The 18,831-nt window shown below is 49.6% G+C and overlaps 2 protein-coding genes across 3 annotated transcripts in view; both read left to right on the forward strand.

Moving 5' to 3' along the window:
• Positions 1-8,419, forward strand: part of nyap2a (neuronal tyrosine-phosphorylated phosphoinositide-3-kinase adaptor 2a) — a 36,471-nt gene extending 28,052 nt beyond the window's left edge. For both annotated transcript variants that reach the window (XM_075472664.1, XM_075472665.1), the window contains one exon: positions 5,774-8,419. In XM_075472664.1, the coding sequence (XP_075328779.1) occupies positions 5,774-5,995 (222 nt within the window). In that variant the 3' untranslated portion in view covers positions 5,996-8,419. The remainder of the gene's footprint in view (positions 1-5,773) is intronic.
• A 2,080-nt stretch (positions 8,420-10,499) lies between these two features.
• Positions 10,500-17,993, forward strand: LOC142388724 (uncharacterized). The gene is made up of 6 exons (XM_075474272.1): positions 10,500-10,752; positions 11,987-12,194; positions 12,319-12,671; positions 12,890-12,959; positions 14,865-15,630; positions 16,637-17,993. The coding sequence occupies exons 1-6, from the start codon at positions 10,612-10,614 to the stop codon at positions 17,490-17,492; spliced, it is 2,394 nt and encodes a 797-aa protein (XP_075330387.1). The 5' UTR covers positions 10,500-10,611; the 3' UTR covers positions 17,493-17,993.
• Positions 17,994-18,831: the final 838 nt, after the last annotated feature.

The following is an 18,831-nucleotide window of genomic DNA, read 5'->3' on the forward strand; positions in this document are numbered from 1 at the left end:
ATCGTTAAGGGGGATAACAGGCTGTAGGGTTAGGGTTAGGGGGGATGACAGTGTGTAGGGTTATCGTTAGGGGGGATGACAGGCTGTAGGGTTAGGGTTAGGGGGATGACAGGCTGTAGGGTTATGGTGATGGTGATGACAGGCTGTGGGGTTAGGGTTCTGGTGATGACAGGCTGTAGGGTTATGGTGATGGTGATGACAGGCTGTGGGGTTAGGGTTCTGGTGATGACAGGCTGTAGGGTTAGGGTTAGGGGGATGACAGGCTGTAGGGTTAGGGTTCTGGTGATGACAGGCTGTAGGGTTAGACTTAGGGGGGATGACAGGCTGTAGGGTTAGGGTTCTGGTGATGACAGGCTGTAGGGTTAGGGTTAGGGGGATGACAGGCTGTAGGGTTAGGGTTAGGGGGATGACAGGCTGTAGGGTTAGGGTTCTGGTGATGACAGGCTGTAGGGTTAGACTTAGGGGGGATGACAGGCTGTAGGGTTAGGGTTCTGGTGATGACAGGCTGTAGGGTTAGGGTTAGGGGGATGACAGGCTGTAGGGTTAGGGTTAGGGGGGATGACAGGCTGTAGGGTTAGGGTTAGGGGGGATGACAGGCTGTAGGGTTAGGGTTATGGTTAGGGGGGATGAAAGGCTGTAGGGTTAGGGTTAGGCGTGATGACAGGCTGTAGGGTTAGGGTTAGGGGGGATGATAGGCTATAGGGTTAGGGTTAGGGGGATGACAGGCTGTAGGGTTAGGGTTAGGGGGATGACAGGCTGTAGGGTTAGGGTTAGGGGGATGACAGGCTGTAGGGTTAGGGTTAGGGGGGGTGACAGGCTGTAGGGTTAGGGTTAGGGGGGATGACAGGCTGTAGGGTTAGGGTTAGGGGGATGATAGGCTGTAGGGTTAGGGTTAGGGGGGTTAGGGTTAGGGTTAGGGTTAGGGGTTAGGGTTAGGGTTAGGGTTAGGGTTAGGGGGGATGACAGGCTGTAGGGTTAGGGTTATGGTGATGACAGGCTGTAGGGTTATGGTTAGGGTGATGACAGGCTGTAGGGTTAGGGTTATGGGGATAACAGGCTGTAGGGTTAGGGTTAGGGGGGATGACAGTGTGTAGGGTTATCGTTAAGGGGGATAACAGGCTGTAGGGTTAGGGTTAGGGGGATGACAGGCTGTAGGGTTATGGTGATGGTGATGACAGGCTGTGGGGTTAGGGTTCTGGTGATGACAGGCTGTAGGGTTAGGGTTAGGGGGATGACAGGCTGTAGGGTTAGGGTTAGGGGGGGTGACAGGCTGTAGGGTTAGGGTTAGGGGGGATGACAGGCTGTAGGGTTAGGGTTAGGGTTATGGGGATAACAGGCTGTAGGGTTAGGGTTAGGGTTATGGGGATAACAGGCTGTAGGATTAGGGTTAGGGGGGATGACAGTGTGTAGGGTTATCGTTAAGGGGGATAACAGGCTGTAGGGTTAGGGTTAGGGGGGATGACAGTGTGTAGGGTTATCGTTAGGGGGGATAACAGGCTGTAGGGTTAGGGTTAGGGGGGATGACAGTGTGTAGGGTTATCGTTAGGGGGGATGACAGGCTGTAGGGTTAGGGTTAGGGGGATGACAGGCTGTAGGGTTATGGTGATGGTGATGACAGGCTGTGGGGTTAGGGTTCTGGTGATGACAGGCTGTAGGGTTAGGGTTAGGGGGATGACAGGCTGTAGGGTTAGGGTTCTGGTGATGACAGGCTGTAGGGTTAGACTTAGGGGGGATGACAGGCTGTAGGGTTAGGGTTCTGGTGATGACAGGCTGTAGGGTTAGGGTTCTGGTGATGACAGGCTGTAGGGTTAGGGTTAGGGGGATGACAGGCTGTAGGGTTAGGGTTAGGGGGGATGACAGGCTGTAGGGTTAGGGTTATGGGGATAACAGGCTGTAGGGTTAGGGTTAGGGGGGATGACAGGCTGTAGGGTTAGGGTTAGGGGGGATGACAGGCTGTAGGGTTAGGGTTATGGTTAGGGGGGATGAAAGGCTGTAGGGTTAGGGTTAGGCGTGATGACAGGCTGTAGGGTTAGGGTTAGGGGGGATGATAGGCTATAGGGTTAGGGTTAGGGGGATGACAGGCTGTAGGGTTAGGGTTAGGGGGATGACAGGCTGTAGGGTTAGGGTTAGGGGGATGACAGGCTGTAGGGTTAGGGTTAGGGGGGGTGACAGGCTGTAGGGTTAGGGTTAGGGGGGATGACAGGCTGTAGGGTTAGGGTTAGGGGGATGATAGGCTGTAGGGTTAGGGTTAGGGGGGATGACAGGCTGTAGGGTTAGGGTTAGGGGGATGATAGGCTGTAGGGTTAGGGTTATGGTGATGACAGGCTGTAGGGTTAGGGTTAGGGGGATGATAGGCTGTAGGGTTAGGGTTAGGGGGGTTAGGGTTAGGGTTAGGGTTAGGGGTTAGGGTTAGGGTTAGGGTTAGGGTTAGGGGGGATGACAGGCTGTAGGGTTAGGGTTATGGTGATGACAGGCTGTAGGGTTATGGTTAGGGTGATGACAGGCTGTAGGGTTAGGGTTATGGGGATAACAGGCTGTAGGGTTAGGGTTAGGGGGGATGACAGTGTGTAGGGTTATCGTTAAGGGGGATAACAGGCTGTAGGGTTAGGGTTAGGGGGATGACAGGCTGTAGGGTTATGGTGATGGTGATGACAGGCTGTGGGGTTAGGGTTCTGGTGATGACAGGCTGTAGGGTTAGGGTTAGGGGGATGACAGGCTGTAGGGTTAGGGTTAGGGGGGGTGACAGGCTGTAGGGTTAGGGTTAGGGGGGATGACAGGCTGTAGGGTTAGGGTTAGGGTTATGGGGATAACAGGCTGTAGGGTTAGGGTTAGGGTTATGGGGATAACAGGCTGTAGGATTAGGGTTAGGGGGGATGACAGTGTGTAGGGTTATCGTTAAGGGGGATAACAGGCTGTAGGGTTAGGGTTAGGGGGGATGACAGTGTGTAGGGTTATCGTTAGGGGGGATAACAGGCTGTAGGGTTAGGGTTAGGGGGGATGACAGTGTGTAGGGTTATCGTTAGGGGGGATGACAGGCTGTAGGGTTAGGGTTAGGGGGATGACAGGCTGTAGGGTTATGGTGATGGTGATGACAGGCTGTGGGGTTAGGGTTCTGGTGATGACAGGCTGTAGGGTTAGGGTTAGGGGGATGACAGGCTGTAGGGTTAGGGTTCTGGTGATGACAGGCTGTAGGGTTAGACTTAGGGGGGATGACAGGCTGTAGGGTTAGGGTTCTGGTGATGACAGGCTGTAGGGTTAGGGTTCTGGTGATGACAGGCTGTAGGGTTAGGGTTAGGGGGATGACAGGCTGTAGGGTTAGGGTTAGGGGGGATGACAGGCTGTAGGGTTAGGGTTATGGGGATAACAGGCTGTAGGGTTAGGGTTAGGGGGGATGACAGGCTGTAGGGTTAGGGTTAGGGGGGATGACAGGCTGTAGGGTTAGGGTTATGGTTAGGGGGGATGAAAGGCTGTAGGGTTAGGGTTAGGCGTGATGACAGGCTGTAGGGTTAGGGTTAGGGGGGATGATAGGCTATAGGGTTAGGGTTAGGGGGATGACAGGCTGTAGGGTTAGGGTTAGGGGGATGACAGGCTGTAGGGTTAGGGTTAGGGGGATGACAGGCTGTAGGGTTAGGGTTAGGGGGGGTGACAGGCTGTAGGGTTAGGGTTAGGGGGGATGACAGGCTGTAGGGTTAGGGTTAGGGGGATGATAGGCTGTAGGGTTAGGGTTAGGGGGGATGACAGGCTGTAGGGTTAGGGTTAGGGGGATGATAGGCTGTAGGGTTAGGGTTATGGTGATGACAGGCTGTAGGGTTATGGTTAGGGGGATGATAGGCTGTAGGGTTAGGGTTAGGCGTGATGACAGGCTGTAGGGTTAGGGTTAGGGGGGATGATAGGCTATAGGGTTAGGGTTAGGGGGATGACAGGCTGTAGGGTTAGGGTTAGGGGGATGACAGGCTGTAGGGTTAGGGTTAGGGGGATGACAGGCTGTAGGGTTAGGGTTAGGGGGGGTGACAGGCTGTAGGGTTAGGGTTAGGGGGGATGACAGGCTGTAGGGTTAGGGTTAGGGGGATGATAGGCTGTAGGGTTAGGGTTAGGGGGGATGACAGGCTGTAGGGTTAGGGTTAGGGGGATGATAGGCTGTAGGGTTAGGGTTATGGTGATGACAGGCTGTAGGGTTATGGTTAGGGGGATGATAGGCTGTAGGGTTAGGGTTATGGTGATGACAGGCTGTAGGGTTATGGTTAGGGGGATGATAGGCTGTAGGGTTAGGGTTATAGGGATGACAGGCTGTAGGGTTAGGGTTAGGGGGATGACAGGCTGTAGGGTTAGACTTAGGGGGGATGACAGGCTGTAGGGTTAGGGTTATGGTGATGACAGGCTGTAGGGTTAGACTTAGGGGGGATGACAGGCTGTAACAAACCTAAGGCCTGTTATTCTCTCGATGTTTCGTCCAACAACACACAGATGTTTTACACACTGTCGCTGCTTCAGTGTTATCAACATGTCTGAATGAAGTGCAATCTGTTGGTTTCCTTTGCTAGGAAACTGTTTTTGAATTGGCTCTATATGAATGAATTGGATTATTTTATAAATAATTATGATTACAATTTATTGAATTCCAATTGGCTTGAATTGGATTTTATTATCTAAGTGCCTTGAGATTCAGCGGTATAGAAAATGGATGGATGGAGGAATTGAATTGAAATTGAAGTCATGAGGAACATTAAATGGGACCAATGTCTTAATGACTCATTTCAAATATTAATGTTTAGTATCTCATATGTGATAAGGGCTGAAAAGACTCAAAGGCATCACAATGAGATGTAAAACAACATTAAAGTGGACCTCACAGTTAACCTTAAATTCAGTCAAATCAAAGCACTTCAAAGACACTTTAGTGTAATACAATTCTATTTCAGTGAAATCAAACTCATTATAATCCCAATTAGACCAAATCATTATAACAGTGTTCAAGTAATGCTAAGCATAGCTATGAGAAATCAGTGGCTATATTATAATTATATATATATATAATTATATTATAATTAGACTTCAGCTCAGTTTTCTTGGGTGAGAAAAGCAATAAGGAGTCCCGGGCCTCTTTCACATTTAGGGTAGGGTTAGTAGGATTAGGATTAGTAGGGTTAGTAGGATTAGTAGGGTTAGTAGGATTAGGATTAGTAGGGTTAGTAGGATTAGTAGGGTTAGTAGGATTAGGATTAGTAGGGTTAGTAGGGATAGTAGGATTAGGATTAGTAGGGTTAGTATGATTAGTATGATTAGTAGGGTTAGTAGGTTAGTATGGTTAGTAGGATTAATAGGGTTAGTAGGGTTAGTAGGTTAGTAGGGTTAGTAGGGTTAGTATGGTTAGTAGGATTAATAGGGTTAGTAGGGTTAGTAGGGTTAGTAGGATTAGTAGGGTTAGTAGGATTATTAGGGTTAGTAGGGTTAGTAAGATTAATAGAGTTTGTAGGGTTAGTAGGGTTAGTAGGGTTAGTAAGATTAATAGTTTGTAGGGTTAGTAGGATTAGTAGGGTTAGTAGGATTAGTAGGATTAGTAGGGTTAGTAAGATTAGTAAGGTTGTTAATCATCATGAGTGAAAGTACGGAGGTGGAATGTGTTATTCTGCCTCTGATATGTTACCACTCAGGGGTACCAGTAATAGAGGCGAAATGATCCCGCCTTGTGTGTGTTTGCACCAATAAGGTGGAACCCATGTGTGAAAGAGGCTACTGGTGGCTGTGTTGATGATGGGCTGTTCTTCATCCCCAGATGCCATGGCTCTGCAGCGATGCCACCATGATGGAAATGATTGAGAAGAAGAGAGTTTTGTGTCGAGAGATAAAAGCTCGTCAACGTTTGGAGAAGAATCTGTGTAAACAGGACAGTATGCCTATCCTGCCCAGCTGGAAGAGGAAGCAGCCGCCGCCATATTCAGCCCCGCCCACTGCTGCTGGACACAGCACCACGGTGTTCTGGGACACCGCCATCTGAAGCACAGCAAACACGAGACTCACACTGGAAGAACCAAAACACAGCTGATGGCAGTGGTTTGAAGATAACATGCAGTCATCAGACCCCGCCCACCACCAGACTCCGCCCATATCTGACGGGTCAACATGGTCGCAGCTTGTGTTTCTGGACAGTTACTGTTGCCAATCCTAGTTTACTCAAAGTTTATAATCAAGAGTCACACTTTCTTGGTGCTTCATTAGCATTTATATGGTAATTCAATTAACCCCTTAACGCCTGAATTTATATAGCTGTATATAAAAAAATGTTTTGTGTGTGTTTTAGCCTTTAAGTGGATGGTAAATAATGCTGAGATTATTAATTTCACTTTTGCACAAAAAATAAATAGAAATTTTGGTATGTTGCTTATTTGCAACACCAGGCATAATGGTCAATAATAAGATAACAACAACACAGTAATATAACAGTGAAAAAACAATGTTTTTTTATTCACCCTTTTTTTTTTTTACATATTTATTTATATAAAGGTTCCTAGGTCCGTAGTGAATCTCAGCTGGTTGATTGAGTCAAACGGTTTGTAGCATATATGCGACAATAGGCGTTAAGGGGTTAAATGGTTCAATTTAGTCTTCAGCACAGTTTATACATGAGGTTTACCTGCATTCAGCTTTTACCCAAATTCTGGTTCAGCTCCTGTGAATCAGATGGAGCTGGAATAAAACACTGAACGTTTGCTTTGGAGGAGACGTTCTTTTAGCCATTTACTTAAAGTTCTGTTCACAGCTGCTGGTTTTAGGAGATGCAGTGATCCACTCCTTTGGTTATCAAGGTGCTCATCTTTCAAGATTGGTGGTACAGCTTTGTGCTCTCATGAAAACAAATTCAGACCCAGATTCCATTCATTAGCCCCTCAAACATGTTATAACAGTGAGTGACCTGAGAACTCAGACCAGCTCACACCAAAGTAACAGAAAAATAAATCAGTTTTATTCTCAGACACATTACATTTGGCTCATTTGCTTTGTACCACAGACAGCTGGTTCTGATCTATTTCTGAAGAACAATCTCATCATGAGCCGGTCAAGGCTGTTAAAAGACCACCGATAGAAACCCTGAAGTAACTTAGCAACCGGTGAGAGATGAGTTAAAATCACATATCAGCTCCGTAAACTCTGCACTTCACCGTCACTTTGTTTTTTAGAAGATGACAGTAAGAGCTGCTGCTTATAGCAACAAAGTTTAACTGTTGTTTCTTTTTGTGATGGCCAACCACCATTATATTCACCACAAACTGAACATCTGAATATACAACTACAAAAAAATAGTCTGAGGAAAGCAAATTCCAAGCTTTGCATGTTCTGTGTGTTATATGTGAGACAGAATGGAGTCCTGAGGATGTGACCCTGGTTCCAACCTGAGCCATTAAACCAACACTGCGACGGTTAGAGGTCCTCAGACACTCATAGGGTGTAGTCCTGAGGATGTGACCCTGGTTCCAACCTGAGCCGTTAAACCAAGACTGCGACGGTTAGAGGTCCTCAGTCCTGAGTCCCACGGTGACTCTGAACAAGCATCCAGGTGTAGCAGAGATTTCTGTCGTCTTTCTATTCCTTATTTTTCTATCTGTAAAAGAGTGAGATTATTTTTAGTTGTGTAGCAGAAAATCTATTTAAAAAACAAACAGGTTATTTAAATGTGACTTTATACTAAAAAAAGAAAAGATGGAGATATGAGAAGAAGAAGAAAGAAGCTTTTTCAGCCGAACATCCGGCTCACTCAGACGTTTCACTCAGCTCGGGTCTGAAATGATCCGACACAGAACAGGAAGGTCATCAGGCGGGTCGTAGAGTCTTTAGACCTGATCAGAGTCCAGATCTGCCTGCATCGCCACATGGAGGCACTTTGAGGAGGAGCGCAGTCACAGACTGAAAAAACTGTTTGGTTTAAATGTTTGAATCAACTCATTTTCAAAGCACTGCTTGATAACTGGAACCCTGTGGTAATGACACAGAAACGCACCCGTAACTCTTTCACACCCTAACGTCAGAAGGACTCTGCTGAGGTGAGACTGAGAATCAACTTTCACCTGTGGAATGAGAAGCTGAACGAGTCGGTTCATTCAGACATGATCAGAAACATCAAACTGAGTAAAACAGTCGGTCACATGACGTCTGAGTGTCACGAGATGCTTCTGCAAAAAAGAGAAATCAAATGAAGTCTGGTGTGACGCTCAGGCTGATGTTACATGTGTCAGATACTTCCTGTTCCAGGTGTGACGTGCACATGCACAGATGTGCACAGATGTTAATGTGTTTGCACTGTGACAAACTGATGAATTACTTTAGTTTTTTTGCACTGAGAGTCTTTGAGTGTTTTTATTGAATCTGTGAGGAGAAAAATCTGTCTGATTATTGTGACCGTTTTAATTTAAATGATGACAGAAATAAACTGGATTTTTTTTATCTAGATTTCAGCTCATTTTATTTACAGGTCACTTTTTTTATTGAAGGTGTCACTGAACCATCTCCTGGAACATAAATCAGTCGTTTGGCTCAAACACTAAACTGTGTTTTTTATACTGATCTCAGGTGGTTCTGTGCATGTGTGAGGCGAAAAACGTGCATTTTAGATTCATTTATTTCACTTCAGTGATACTTTATTAGACCCCTCCCTGGGGCAGGAGACCCCTCCCCGAGGCAGGAGGCCCCTCCAAGGGGCAGGAGACCCCTCCCCGGGGCAGGAGGCCCCTCCCCGGGGCAGGAGACCCCTCCAAGGGGCAGGAGGCCCCTCCCCGAGGCAGGAGACCCTCCCCGGGGCAGGAGACCCCTCCAAGGGGCAGGAGACCCCTCCCCGGGGCAGGAGACCCCTCCAAGGGGCAGGAGGCCCCTCCCCGAGGCAGGAGACCCTCCCCGGGGCAGGAGGCCCCTCCCCGGGGCAATAGGCCCCTCCAAGGGGCAGGAGACCCTCCCCGGGGCAGGAGACCCCTCCCCGAGGCAGGAGACCCTCCCCGGGGCAGGAGGCCCCTCCCCGGGGCAGGAGACCCTCCCCGGGGCAGGAGGCCCCTCCCCGGGGCAATAGGCCCCTCCAAGGGGCAGGAGACCCTCCCCGGGGCAGGAGACCCCTCCCCGAGGCAGGAGACCCTCCCCGGGGCAGGAGGCCCCTCCCCGGGGCAGGAGACCCCTCCAAGGGGCAGGAGGCCCCTCCCCGAGGCAGGAGACCCTCCCCGGGGCAGGAGGCCCCTCCCCGGGGCAATAGGCCCCTCCAAGGGGCAGGAGACCCTCCCCGGGGCAGGAGACCCCTCCCCGAGGCAGGAGACCCTCCCCGGGGCAGGAGGCCCCTCCCCGGGGCAGGAGACCCCTCCCTGAGGCAGGAGACCCCTCCAAGGGGCAGGAGACCCCTCCCTGAGGCAGGAGACCCCTCCAAGGGGCAGGAGACCCTCCCCGGGGCAGGAGACCCCTCCCTGAGGCAGGAGACCCTCCCCGGGGCAGGAGGCCCCTCCCCGGGGCAGGAGACCCCTCCAAGGGGCAGGAGACCCCTCCCTGAGGCAGGAGACCCCTCCCCGAGGCAGGAGACTACTGCGGGTAAAATGTATGCATTTCTACAATAAAGTAAAAAAAGAGTAAAAGAAGAGCTCAGCACTGTTCAGGGTAAAAATAAAAAATAAATCTGACATCAGGACCAGCAGCTCCTGAGATGCTGCACTGATGCATCATGGGAGCTTTGCTGTTCATCAGCCTAATGGACGCTGAAGAGACAATCTGCTGCCATCAGAAGCATCTTTAAGGTTTTCTGATCATAGAGTTCATCACAGATTGTTTCTAAGTTAAACTGCTGAACAGAATCAGGATCACACTAAGGACAGCTCAGGTCCTCCCGTTCATCTCACTGCTGTAAAAAAAAGTCTTATTTTATAAACACCAGTTCAAAGCATCGACTTTATTACAGTAAAGTGACGTGATGTGAATGTAGTAGCTATTTGTAGAGTTAGTTTTTGGTTCTAGTTGTAAATTTAATTAGCTAATCATGAGTAACTTTATTTGAATAATTTCAGTGCTTTATTTAGATCAGATTTTTCTTGCTAATATTCTTTGTTAGTTATTTGTTTAGAATATTTTGCTAATTGGGTCACACTGGGAACCTGGAGTCCCAGCATGCACCGGGGTGGGCCGATGGTTTTCACCAGTGTAAAAGGAAGAGAGCAGCAGGTTTTCTTTCTTCTTTTGTTTGTTTTATTGTTTGGAAATAAATCATCAGAAAAACGCAAGAATTCATTTTTGGACATTCATCTTTTTTTTGCCTGCGTTAAACCACATCCCCCATGGTGCATCAGTGGCCTTTTGATTTTGTTTGGTTTAAGTTTAATTTGTTTTTATGGACAAATGGGCACTACATGAATGATGAAAAACTAACGGAGGAGGCAACACTTCATTCTCATGTTTCCAGAGGAGCTGTCCTCATGGTGGCCGCTGGGGGGCAGCAGAGTCCGCTGAATGTTCCCTCACAAAAAGAAGCGGTGACCCGGAAGTAAACTAAGCGTGAGCCGCCATGTTGGTGAAGAATCATCCTGTCTGGGTTTAGTTGTCAGAGTTTCCACAGAACCAGTTTCACCGATCAGAACCAGCGGGTCCAGTTCACTCATGCAGCGGAACCAGGAGCTCTGTGCCGCGGCGGAGGCTTTCTCCTCCCAGGCGGAGCTTATCATGGAGGTGGCGGCGGAGTCCGCCCTCTGCGTCCTGCTGCGGGTCCGAGAGGAAGGCGGCGGCGGCGGGGACAGCCGGGTGAGGAGCTCCGGAGAGAAATCCCACCGAGACTTCCGTGTTCGCCCAAACTCATCTTCCCCTGTTTTCTTCTTCTGTTATCTTCTGTTCATCTTCCTCCTCTCTCACTTCTTAATAAATCTCACCATTTTCAGTAATTATCTGATTTGAAAACAAACCACTAAATTTAATCTTAACGTAAATATGTGCATGATGTTCAGTTTTTCTTTAGTTTCTAAACTCATTCCGCAGATAATCTGAAACTGAAATATCTGCACAGCTAAAAAGTTCTGATTGTAGTTTATTTTATTTATAAGATATCAAATTGTAATAAAAACAACAACAATAATAATAACAATAACACATGTCTTCTCAAGGCACTTTAAAAGATAGTCCAATTCAAGCCAATTGGAATCCAATTCATCAAATTCCACATTAGTCCGATTCACCAGAAGCTGCTCTGACTCGTGTCTCCTCGTCCCTAGGCTCAGCTGAGTGCCGTGTTGGCTGCCATGTCCCCAGAAGCTGTTCTGACTCGTGTCTCCTCGTCCCTAGGCTCAGCTGAGCGGCGTGTTGGCTGCCATGTCCCCAGAAGCTGCTCTGACTCGTGTCTCCTCGTCCCTAGGCTCAGCTGAGCGGCGTGTTGGCTGCCATGTCCCCAGAAGCTGTTCTGACTCGTGTCTCCTCGTCCCTAGGCTCAGCTGAGCGGCGTGTTGGCTGCCATGTCCCCAGAAGCTGTTCTGACTCGTGTCTCCTCGTCCCTAGGCTCAGCTGAGCGGCGTGTTGGCTGCCATGTCCCCAGAAGCTGTTCTGACTCGTGTCTCCTCGTCCCTAGGCTCAGCTGAGCGGCGTGTTGGCTGCCATGTCCCCAGAAGCTGCTCTGACTCGTGTCTCCTCGTCCCTAGGCTCAGCTGAGCGGCGTGTTGGCTGCCATGTCCCCAGAAGCTGTTCTGACTCGTGTCTCCTCGTCCCTAGGCTCAGCTGAGCGGCGTGTTGGCTGCCATGTCCCCAGAAGCTGCTCTGACTCGTGTCTCCTCGTCCCTAGGCTCAGCTGAGCGGCGTGTTGGCTGCCATGTCCCCAGAAGCTGTTCTGACTCGTGTCTCCTCGTCCCTAGGCTCAGCTGAGCGGCGTGTTGGCTGCCATGTCCCCAGAAGCTGCTCTGACTCGTGTCTCCTCGTCCCTAGGCTCAGCTGAGTGCCGTGTTGGCTGCCATGTCCCAGGAAGCTGCTCTGACTCGTGTCTCCTCGTCCCTAGGCTCAGCTGAGTGCCGTGTTGGCTGCCATGTCCCGGGAAGCTGCTCGTAAGATCTGCAGCGTTTTCAGAGAGCTCCACCTGCAGGTGGTGGGAGAGAACGAAGCTTTGAGGGACAAACTGAGACGCCTCGAGGCTGAGAAACCACAGAACCAGAAACCCTGTGCAGCTCTGAAGACCCAGACCCAGGTTTCAAAGACCAGAACCTCAGGTGAGTTTACAGCAAGAAGAATAAATGCTGAGCGGGAACGTCCGCCGTGGACATGCTGTCGTTCAGCTGAGCGGGAACGATGGGTCCACAGTTCACTGTCTCTTTGTGGTTCTCCCCCCTGCAGTGGGACCCTCTCCAGAACCCTACAGCCCACCGGCGACCCTAGCCGTCGCCGTCCTTAGCTCAGCTCGTGCCGGCGGCAGCGGCGGCGCCGGCACCCAGGTCCCGGTGGTCATCATCAGCCAATCGCTCCAGCAGCCAATCACAAGCCAGAGTTCCCACCCGGCCCAGGGGGGGCAGCAGAAACCTGATCCGGCTGCTCGGGGCACAGCAGATGTTCAGGCCGAGGTGGTTTTAGAAACGATCCAAATGTCTGCAGAGCCTGAACCTGATGTGATGACATCACTTCCTGTGACCAGTGATCAGCCAATCGGGGAGCTCCCAGACACGCCCTCACCCAATGGAGAGCAGGCCTCTGTAAGTTACTGAATTTGAGATTCAGGGTTCCAGCTGTTTCTGATCCGGTTCATGTGTTCTGGTCCAGTTTCCATGTTTGAACATCTAACCGACAGAAACTGAAGGAGCTGCTGATGCAGAACTAAAGATGTCTCTACGACATCTTTAGTTCTGGTTGTGAGCTGCCGATCACTATCATTGACCATGCAGATAATCAAAGACTCTCCTCGTGTTTCCAGGCTGCAGAGGCCATGATGGAAGCTGCAGAGGAAACGCATGAAGTTCAGGAGGTCCCAGAGAGTCTAGCAGGTGAGACACGTGGACCCCGATCAGACCCCCTCTATGTTAACCCTAACCCTAGTTAACCCTAACCCTAGTTAACCCTAACCCTAGTTAATCCTAACCCTAGTTAACCCTAACCCTAGTTAACACATTGAATACCGGCGGTTTTTACAGAATTATGTCGTAGAATCCCAGCATTCTAAACCATTTTTTTTTTACGTTTTTTGTACAGTCACAGCATATTATGTGATAGGGCCACTGAAACATGTTATGGCTCGTTTGAAAGCTGAGAGTTTAAACTCTTTGCGTGTCTCTAGGTGCCGCCATTAGCGAGCTATCCTTAGCTAAACCAAGGCGAGTATCCACCAAAATCAAACTGAGATATCGGGGCTTTTGTGAAACGTGCGCTCTTTCAGCCTGTCGCACTTTAATATCCGGGTCAGAGGATTTGCGTCGTGTCGCATGTTGCAAAGCTAACCTGTTCATAAGACCGCCTCCTTAGACTTGTCGCGTGTCTTCTTCTCCTTCTTGTTGTTTGTTTATGTTACTTTACCGCCACCCTCTGGAAACAAAAATCACACAGAATGTGCATTAGAATGTATAGATTCAGAATCCATAAAAAAAACGTAAAAACTTATTTTTACCATTTGGGAGCCAACGCATGGGCAGTGAAAATGTAGTTTTACGTGACTTGGGAGTCAATGTGTTAATCCTAACCCTAGTTAATCCTAACCCTAGTTAACCCTAACCCAGAAGGCTGTCACATCAGAAGGGGCAAATACCTCAAACTTATTTCACCATCTCAAGCATCAGCACCCGAGTCTGAACCAGGACTGTCTGAGAGACGACGATTTTATTACTTACGACGAACAAAGATCCAATTTAAAATAGGAAACAAAGTATAAAGCGATGAGAGGTGGATCAAGTGTCTTGAACATGAGACATTCTGGATGTTATTTAATAGATTATATTATATTATTATAGCTGTCATGTTGTGCAGGTTGGGACAGGAGTATCTCCTCAGTGTTGATGATGGTTCTTGTTCTTGTTGAGAACCGGTTCCCAGTGTTTCAATTCCTTGGAATCGTTTTGGCGATTTTGCAAACGATTCCCTTATCGATTCCAGCGGGCGCGAATGACGTCACCACGCAACTTTGCGTGGCGAGTCCGGCGCAGCCAACAGTAAACATGGCGCCCAAGCGGTACAAACGCTCAAAAGTTTGGTTACACATCCCTAAAAAAGACGACAACAGGGCAACTTGCAATAACTATGAATGAATGTCGCGTTTTCGATCCGCTCCGGACTAACGTTGGTGAATCTGAACCCAGCAACGTTAGCAACGTTAGCATGTCCTCGGCTAACACTGCAGGTCACTAACTAACAAACACTGCCTATCATGTTAGCAGCATTTGCCTGATTGTAAAAGCTGCTGTTAGTAACGGTTAAGGTTAAATGAATGCCTTCTCAGGCATTACATTTAGATGAAATCATGAGAGACAGAGCCTGACTGGCTCAGAGCCAGAGGCTGGTGGTACTACCCCCAGTTCACCTCTACCTCCAGCTTCTCCTTTCACCAGAGCAGGAAGAGTTAAATTACCCAGGCCAGGATAGACCAATGTGGACCTCACCGTTGTTGGGTTTGTGAGGTCATGACTTGTGTTACTTCTAAACTAAACAGAGTTGATGCTAATCGACCGGTTTGTTGTCCTTTTTCTCCAAATGAGAATCGATAAGGGAACCGATAAAGAACCGAATCGTTAAGCAGAATCGAAAATGGAATTGGAATCGTAAAAATCTTATCAATTCCCATCCCTAATGATGATGTTGATGATGCTCAGAGCTGCTGGCCCCTGCTGTAGATATGTTAGGGTATGTTAGATACGTTCCTGTGTGAAGGGTTCTAACGGCCTGCTTTCCTGTGCCTCCTGAAGCTCTGAGTGAGGAGGACCAGAAGGAGCAGGAGAGGAGGAGACGGAGGGAGCTGTACAAAGAGAAGAGATTCTTCTGCGAGCTGTGCAACAAGGGCTTCCACCAGAAGCACCAGCTGATGAAGCACATGGCGTGCCACCTGAAGCCGTTCCCCTGCAGCTCCTGCGATAAGGGCTTCTACCGGGCGCAGACGCTGCTGAAGCACCAGCTGAGCCACCAGCTGAGGGCGGCGCAGGAGAGCGACCCCGACCGGCTGCTGCGCTGCGACCAGTGCGACCGCAAGTTCAGGCTGCTGCGCCAGCTGCGCGTGCACCAGGCCTCCCACCGGCTGGAGAAGGCGCCCCTGCGGTGCCCCACCTGCGACCGCACCTTCACCTCCGCCGGCGCGCTGCGCTACCACCAGGTGTCCCACGCCAAGGTCAAGCCCTTCATGTGCGACGTCTGCGGGAAGAGCTTCACCCGCAAGAAGAGCCTGCGGGAGCACCAGACGGTGCACACGGGGGCGCGGCCGTACGCCTGCCCCACCTGCCCCAAGAGGTTCTCCACGGCCAGCAACCTGCGCGTGCACAAGAGGTCGCACTCCGAGGAGCGGCCCTACGGCTGCGCCGAGTGCGACAAGGCCTTCAAGTGCCGCATGGGGCTGCTGCAGCACCGGGTGGTGCACAGCGGGGAGAAGCCCTTCACCTGCCACACCTGCGGCCTGAGCTTCGGCCTCAAGTACAACCTGCAGAGGCACCTGCGGCTGCACAGCGGCGAGAAGCCCTTCAGGTACGCCGCCAGAGGCCTGTCGGCCATGTTTCCTCTGACCCTCCTCTTCATACATAGGTATAGAATGGCTAGATGTCTCGTCCGCCTTGCTGGGCAACGGAGTGGAACGTCCGCAGATGGCCGCCATCTTACCACAGGCAGCTCTCTCGCCGACAGCATTGTGTTGATGGTGAAACATTCAAGACATAACTTGCTTAATTCTCAAAGGTTTAGGTTATTATAAACATCAAAGTAGTAAGCTAATTATCACACTACAGACGAAGTCCATATTTATTTTTTTAAATAAAAACGTAAATATTTCACGTTTATTTGCCCCATGACTGAACTTTATTTACCCCTTGGGATGACTCCCTCAGGGAAATTCAAGTCCCCAGTAGCTCCAAACACACACATAGGATCTCTATAAATCTAAAATACAGTATAATATAGAATAATTAATATAATATATCATTAAAACATAATTAATATAGAATAATGTAAAACAAAGTGTAAAAAAGAATGTAGGCTCTACAAGACATACAAAGTAAAGAGAGTTAAATAAAGTAAGTTATAGCACTATGGTTGAGTTATTGCCCATATTGCACTACACTTGTGTTAATTACACATTGTGTGCACATAGTCTGACCATAAATAGAAAAGATATTGCACAGTAGTGACGTGAATTATTGCACAGATGACCGGATAAATAGAATATCGCACAGGGTCTTTTAGTATGTAAAATGGTGGAGATTTCTGTGAGATAAGAGTAATAGCGTCAGAGCAGATCACTTACCGTAACTATGGTTACCTCAGGTCTGACTGTCTCCCGGACATCTCACCCTGTGGTAAGATGGCCGACTTCTGCGGACATTCTAAACTCAGACGTAACACATCTAGCCGTTCTATACATATCTATGGTCCTCTTCCTCTGACCCTCCTCTTCCTCACCTGTCGGCCATGTTTCCTCTGACCCTCCTCTTCCTCACCTGTCGGCCATGTTTCCTCTGACTCTCCTCTGCCTCCTCAGGTGTGCCCAGTGTGATGAAGGCTTCTCGGGGACCTGGGCCCTGAAGACTCACATGCTGGTGCACGGCGTGGAGAAGCCCTTCATGTGCGACCTGTGCGGGAAGACGTTCTTCTACAACTGCCAGCTGCAGAAGCACCAGCAGGTGGCGCACGGCGGCGCGGATCAGAGGAGGTCCGGCGGCGCGGCGGGGAGGCGGCGAGGGGGCGGAGCCAAAGCCTTCGGCTGCAAAGTGTGCCTGAAGACGTTCAGCAGCAGCAGCACGCTGAAGACGCACGAGAAGAGCCACGCCCCCAGCAAAGAGTTCAGCTGCGCCACCTGCGGGAAGGCCTTCCACCTGCGCCACCTGTACCTGTACCACCTGCGCCACCACAGCGGCGACCGCCCGCACGCCTGCGCCGTCTGCGGCAAGGGCTTCCTGTTGGCGTCGCAGCTGAAGCAGCACCAGCTGCTGCACACCGGCGTCAAGCCCCACCGCTGCCAGCAGTGCGGCAAGGAGTTCCGGACGCCGCAGAACTACCACCGCCACCTGCTGGTGCACACGGGCGAGAAGCCGTACCGGTGCAGCGTGTGCGGCCGCAGCTTCCGCCAGTCCAACCAGCTCAAGTCCCACATGCAGATCCACACGGGCGTCAAGCTGTACTCCTGCCGCCGCTGCCAGCAGGGCTTCTCCGACTCCCGGCAGATGAAGAAGCACCGCTGCGGGGGCGGGGACGAGGCGCCGGAGGCCGAGGCGCTGGGGGCCGAGGCGCCGGGGGCCGAGGGGCCGGGGGCTGAGGCGCCCGAGGGGCCGGAGGCCGCCGGCCGGCGCCACAAGCAGCGCGACGCCTTCAGCTGGACGCCAAACTTTACCAGCTAGAGACTTTACATTCATATGAGAAACATTCAGCTGAGAAACATTCATCTGTGCTCAGGATGGGACGCTGATCAATAAAAATCAGTTTACAGATGGATACAGATCAATCGATCAGTAGTTTTTACTCGTCCTGCTGCTCTAACAGAAATCTGACCACAGAACATGAGAACCTGAAATGTTTCTGAAACGTTCCTGAAATGTTTCTGCTTTCAGACCAGTTTAGATCCTGGAAATGAATTCTTCTTTTTCTTTATCAGTAAAATTTTAAAATCTGTTTCTGACCCTCGTGTTTATTTTGGTTTGGAGTAACAGGTTTGAAGTCAGGTTTATTCCTATAGAACAGTTCAAAGTGCTTTACATCAAAGAAAAGCATTAAAAATACATAAAGGAATATAAAAAACATAAAAAAAACAAATAAAATAATTAAAATGAATTTAAAAACCAGCAACAGTCCAGATAAGTTGAAAGATTTCATGCATGGACACATGAGGAAAGAGCCAGATGTTTTATAACAGGTGGTGTGACCCTGACCCTAACTAACCCTGACTAACCCTAACTGACCCAAACTGACCCTTACTGACCCTAACTAACCCTAACTGACCCTAACTGACTCTAACCCTAACTGACCCAAACTGACCCTTACTGACCCTAAATGACTCTAACCCTAACTGACTCTAACCCTAACTGACTCTAACTAACCCTAACTGACTCTAACCCTAACTGACTCTAACTGACCCTAACTGACCCAAACTGACCCTTACTGACCCTAAATGACTCTAACCCTAACTGACTCTAACTAACCCTAACTGACTCTAACCCTAACTGACCCTAACTAACCCTAACTGACCCAAACTGACCCTTACTGACCCTAACTGACTCTAACCCTAACTGACCCAAACTGACCCTTACTGACCCTAACTGACTCTAACCCTAACTGACTCTAACTAACCCTAACTGACCCAAACTGACCCTTACTGACCCTAACTGACTCTAACCCTAACTGACCCAAACTGACCCTTACTGACCCTAACTGACTCTAACCCTAACTGACCCTAACTGACCCTTACTGACCCAAACTGACCCTTACTGACCCTAACTGACTCTAACCCTAACTGACCCTAACTGACCCTTACTGACCCTAACTGACTCTAACCCTAACTGACCCTTACTGACCCTAACTGACTCTAACCCTAACTGACCCAAACTGACCCTAACTGACTCTAACTAACCCTAACTGACCCAAACTAACCCAGCAGGTTTATTCATTTATCTGATGTCCTTTTTAAAGTGTCATCATTACATGAACCTCCCACTAACTATTGATCAGGAATTATTTAAACTC

Source organism: Odontesthes bonariensis, chromosome 9 (genome assembly GCF_027942865.1).
Source record: "Odontesthes bonariensis isolate fOdoBon6 chromosome 9, fOdoBon6.hap1, whole genome shotgun sequence".
NCBI lineage: Eukaryota > Metazoa > Chordata > Actinopteri > Atheriniformes > Atherinopsidae > Odontesthes > Odontesthes bonariensis.

Bases quoted from the DNA above. Each gene is read 5' to 3' on its own strand.
- LOC142388724 (XM_075474272.1), top strand. From the start codon at position 10,612: ATGCAGCGGAACCAGGAGCTCTGTGCCGCGGCGGAGGCTTTCTCCTCC. The intron at 12,195-12,318 runs GTGAGTTTACAG...TCCCCCCTGCAG, and splicing joins TTCAAAGACCAGAACCTCAG to TGGGACCCTCTCCAGAACCC. The intron at 12,960-14,864 runs GTGAGACACGTG...TGCCTCCTGAAG, and splicing joins GGTCCCAGAGAGTCTAGCAG to CTCTGAGTGAGGAGGACCAG.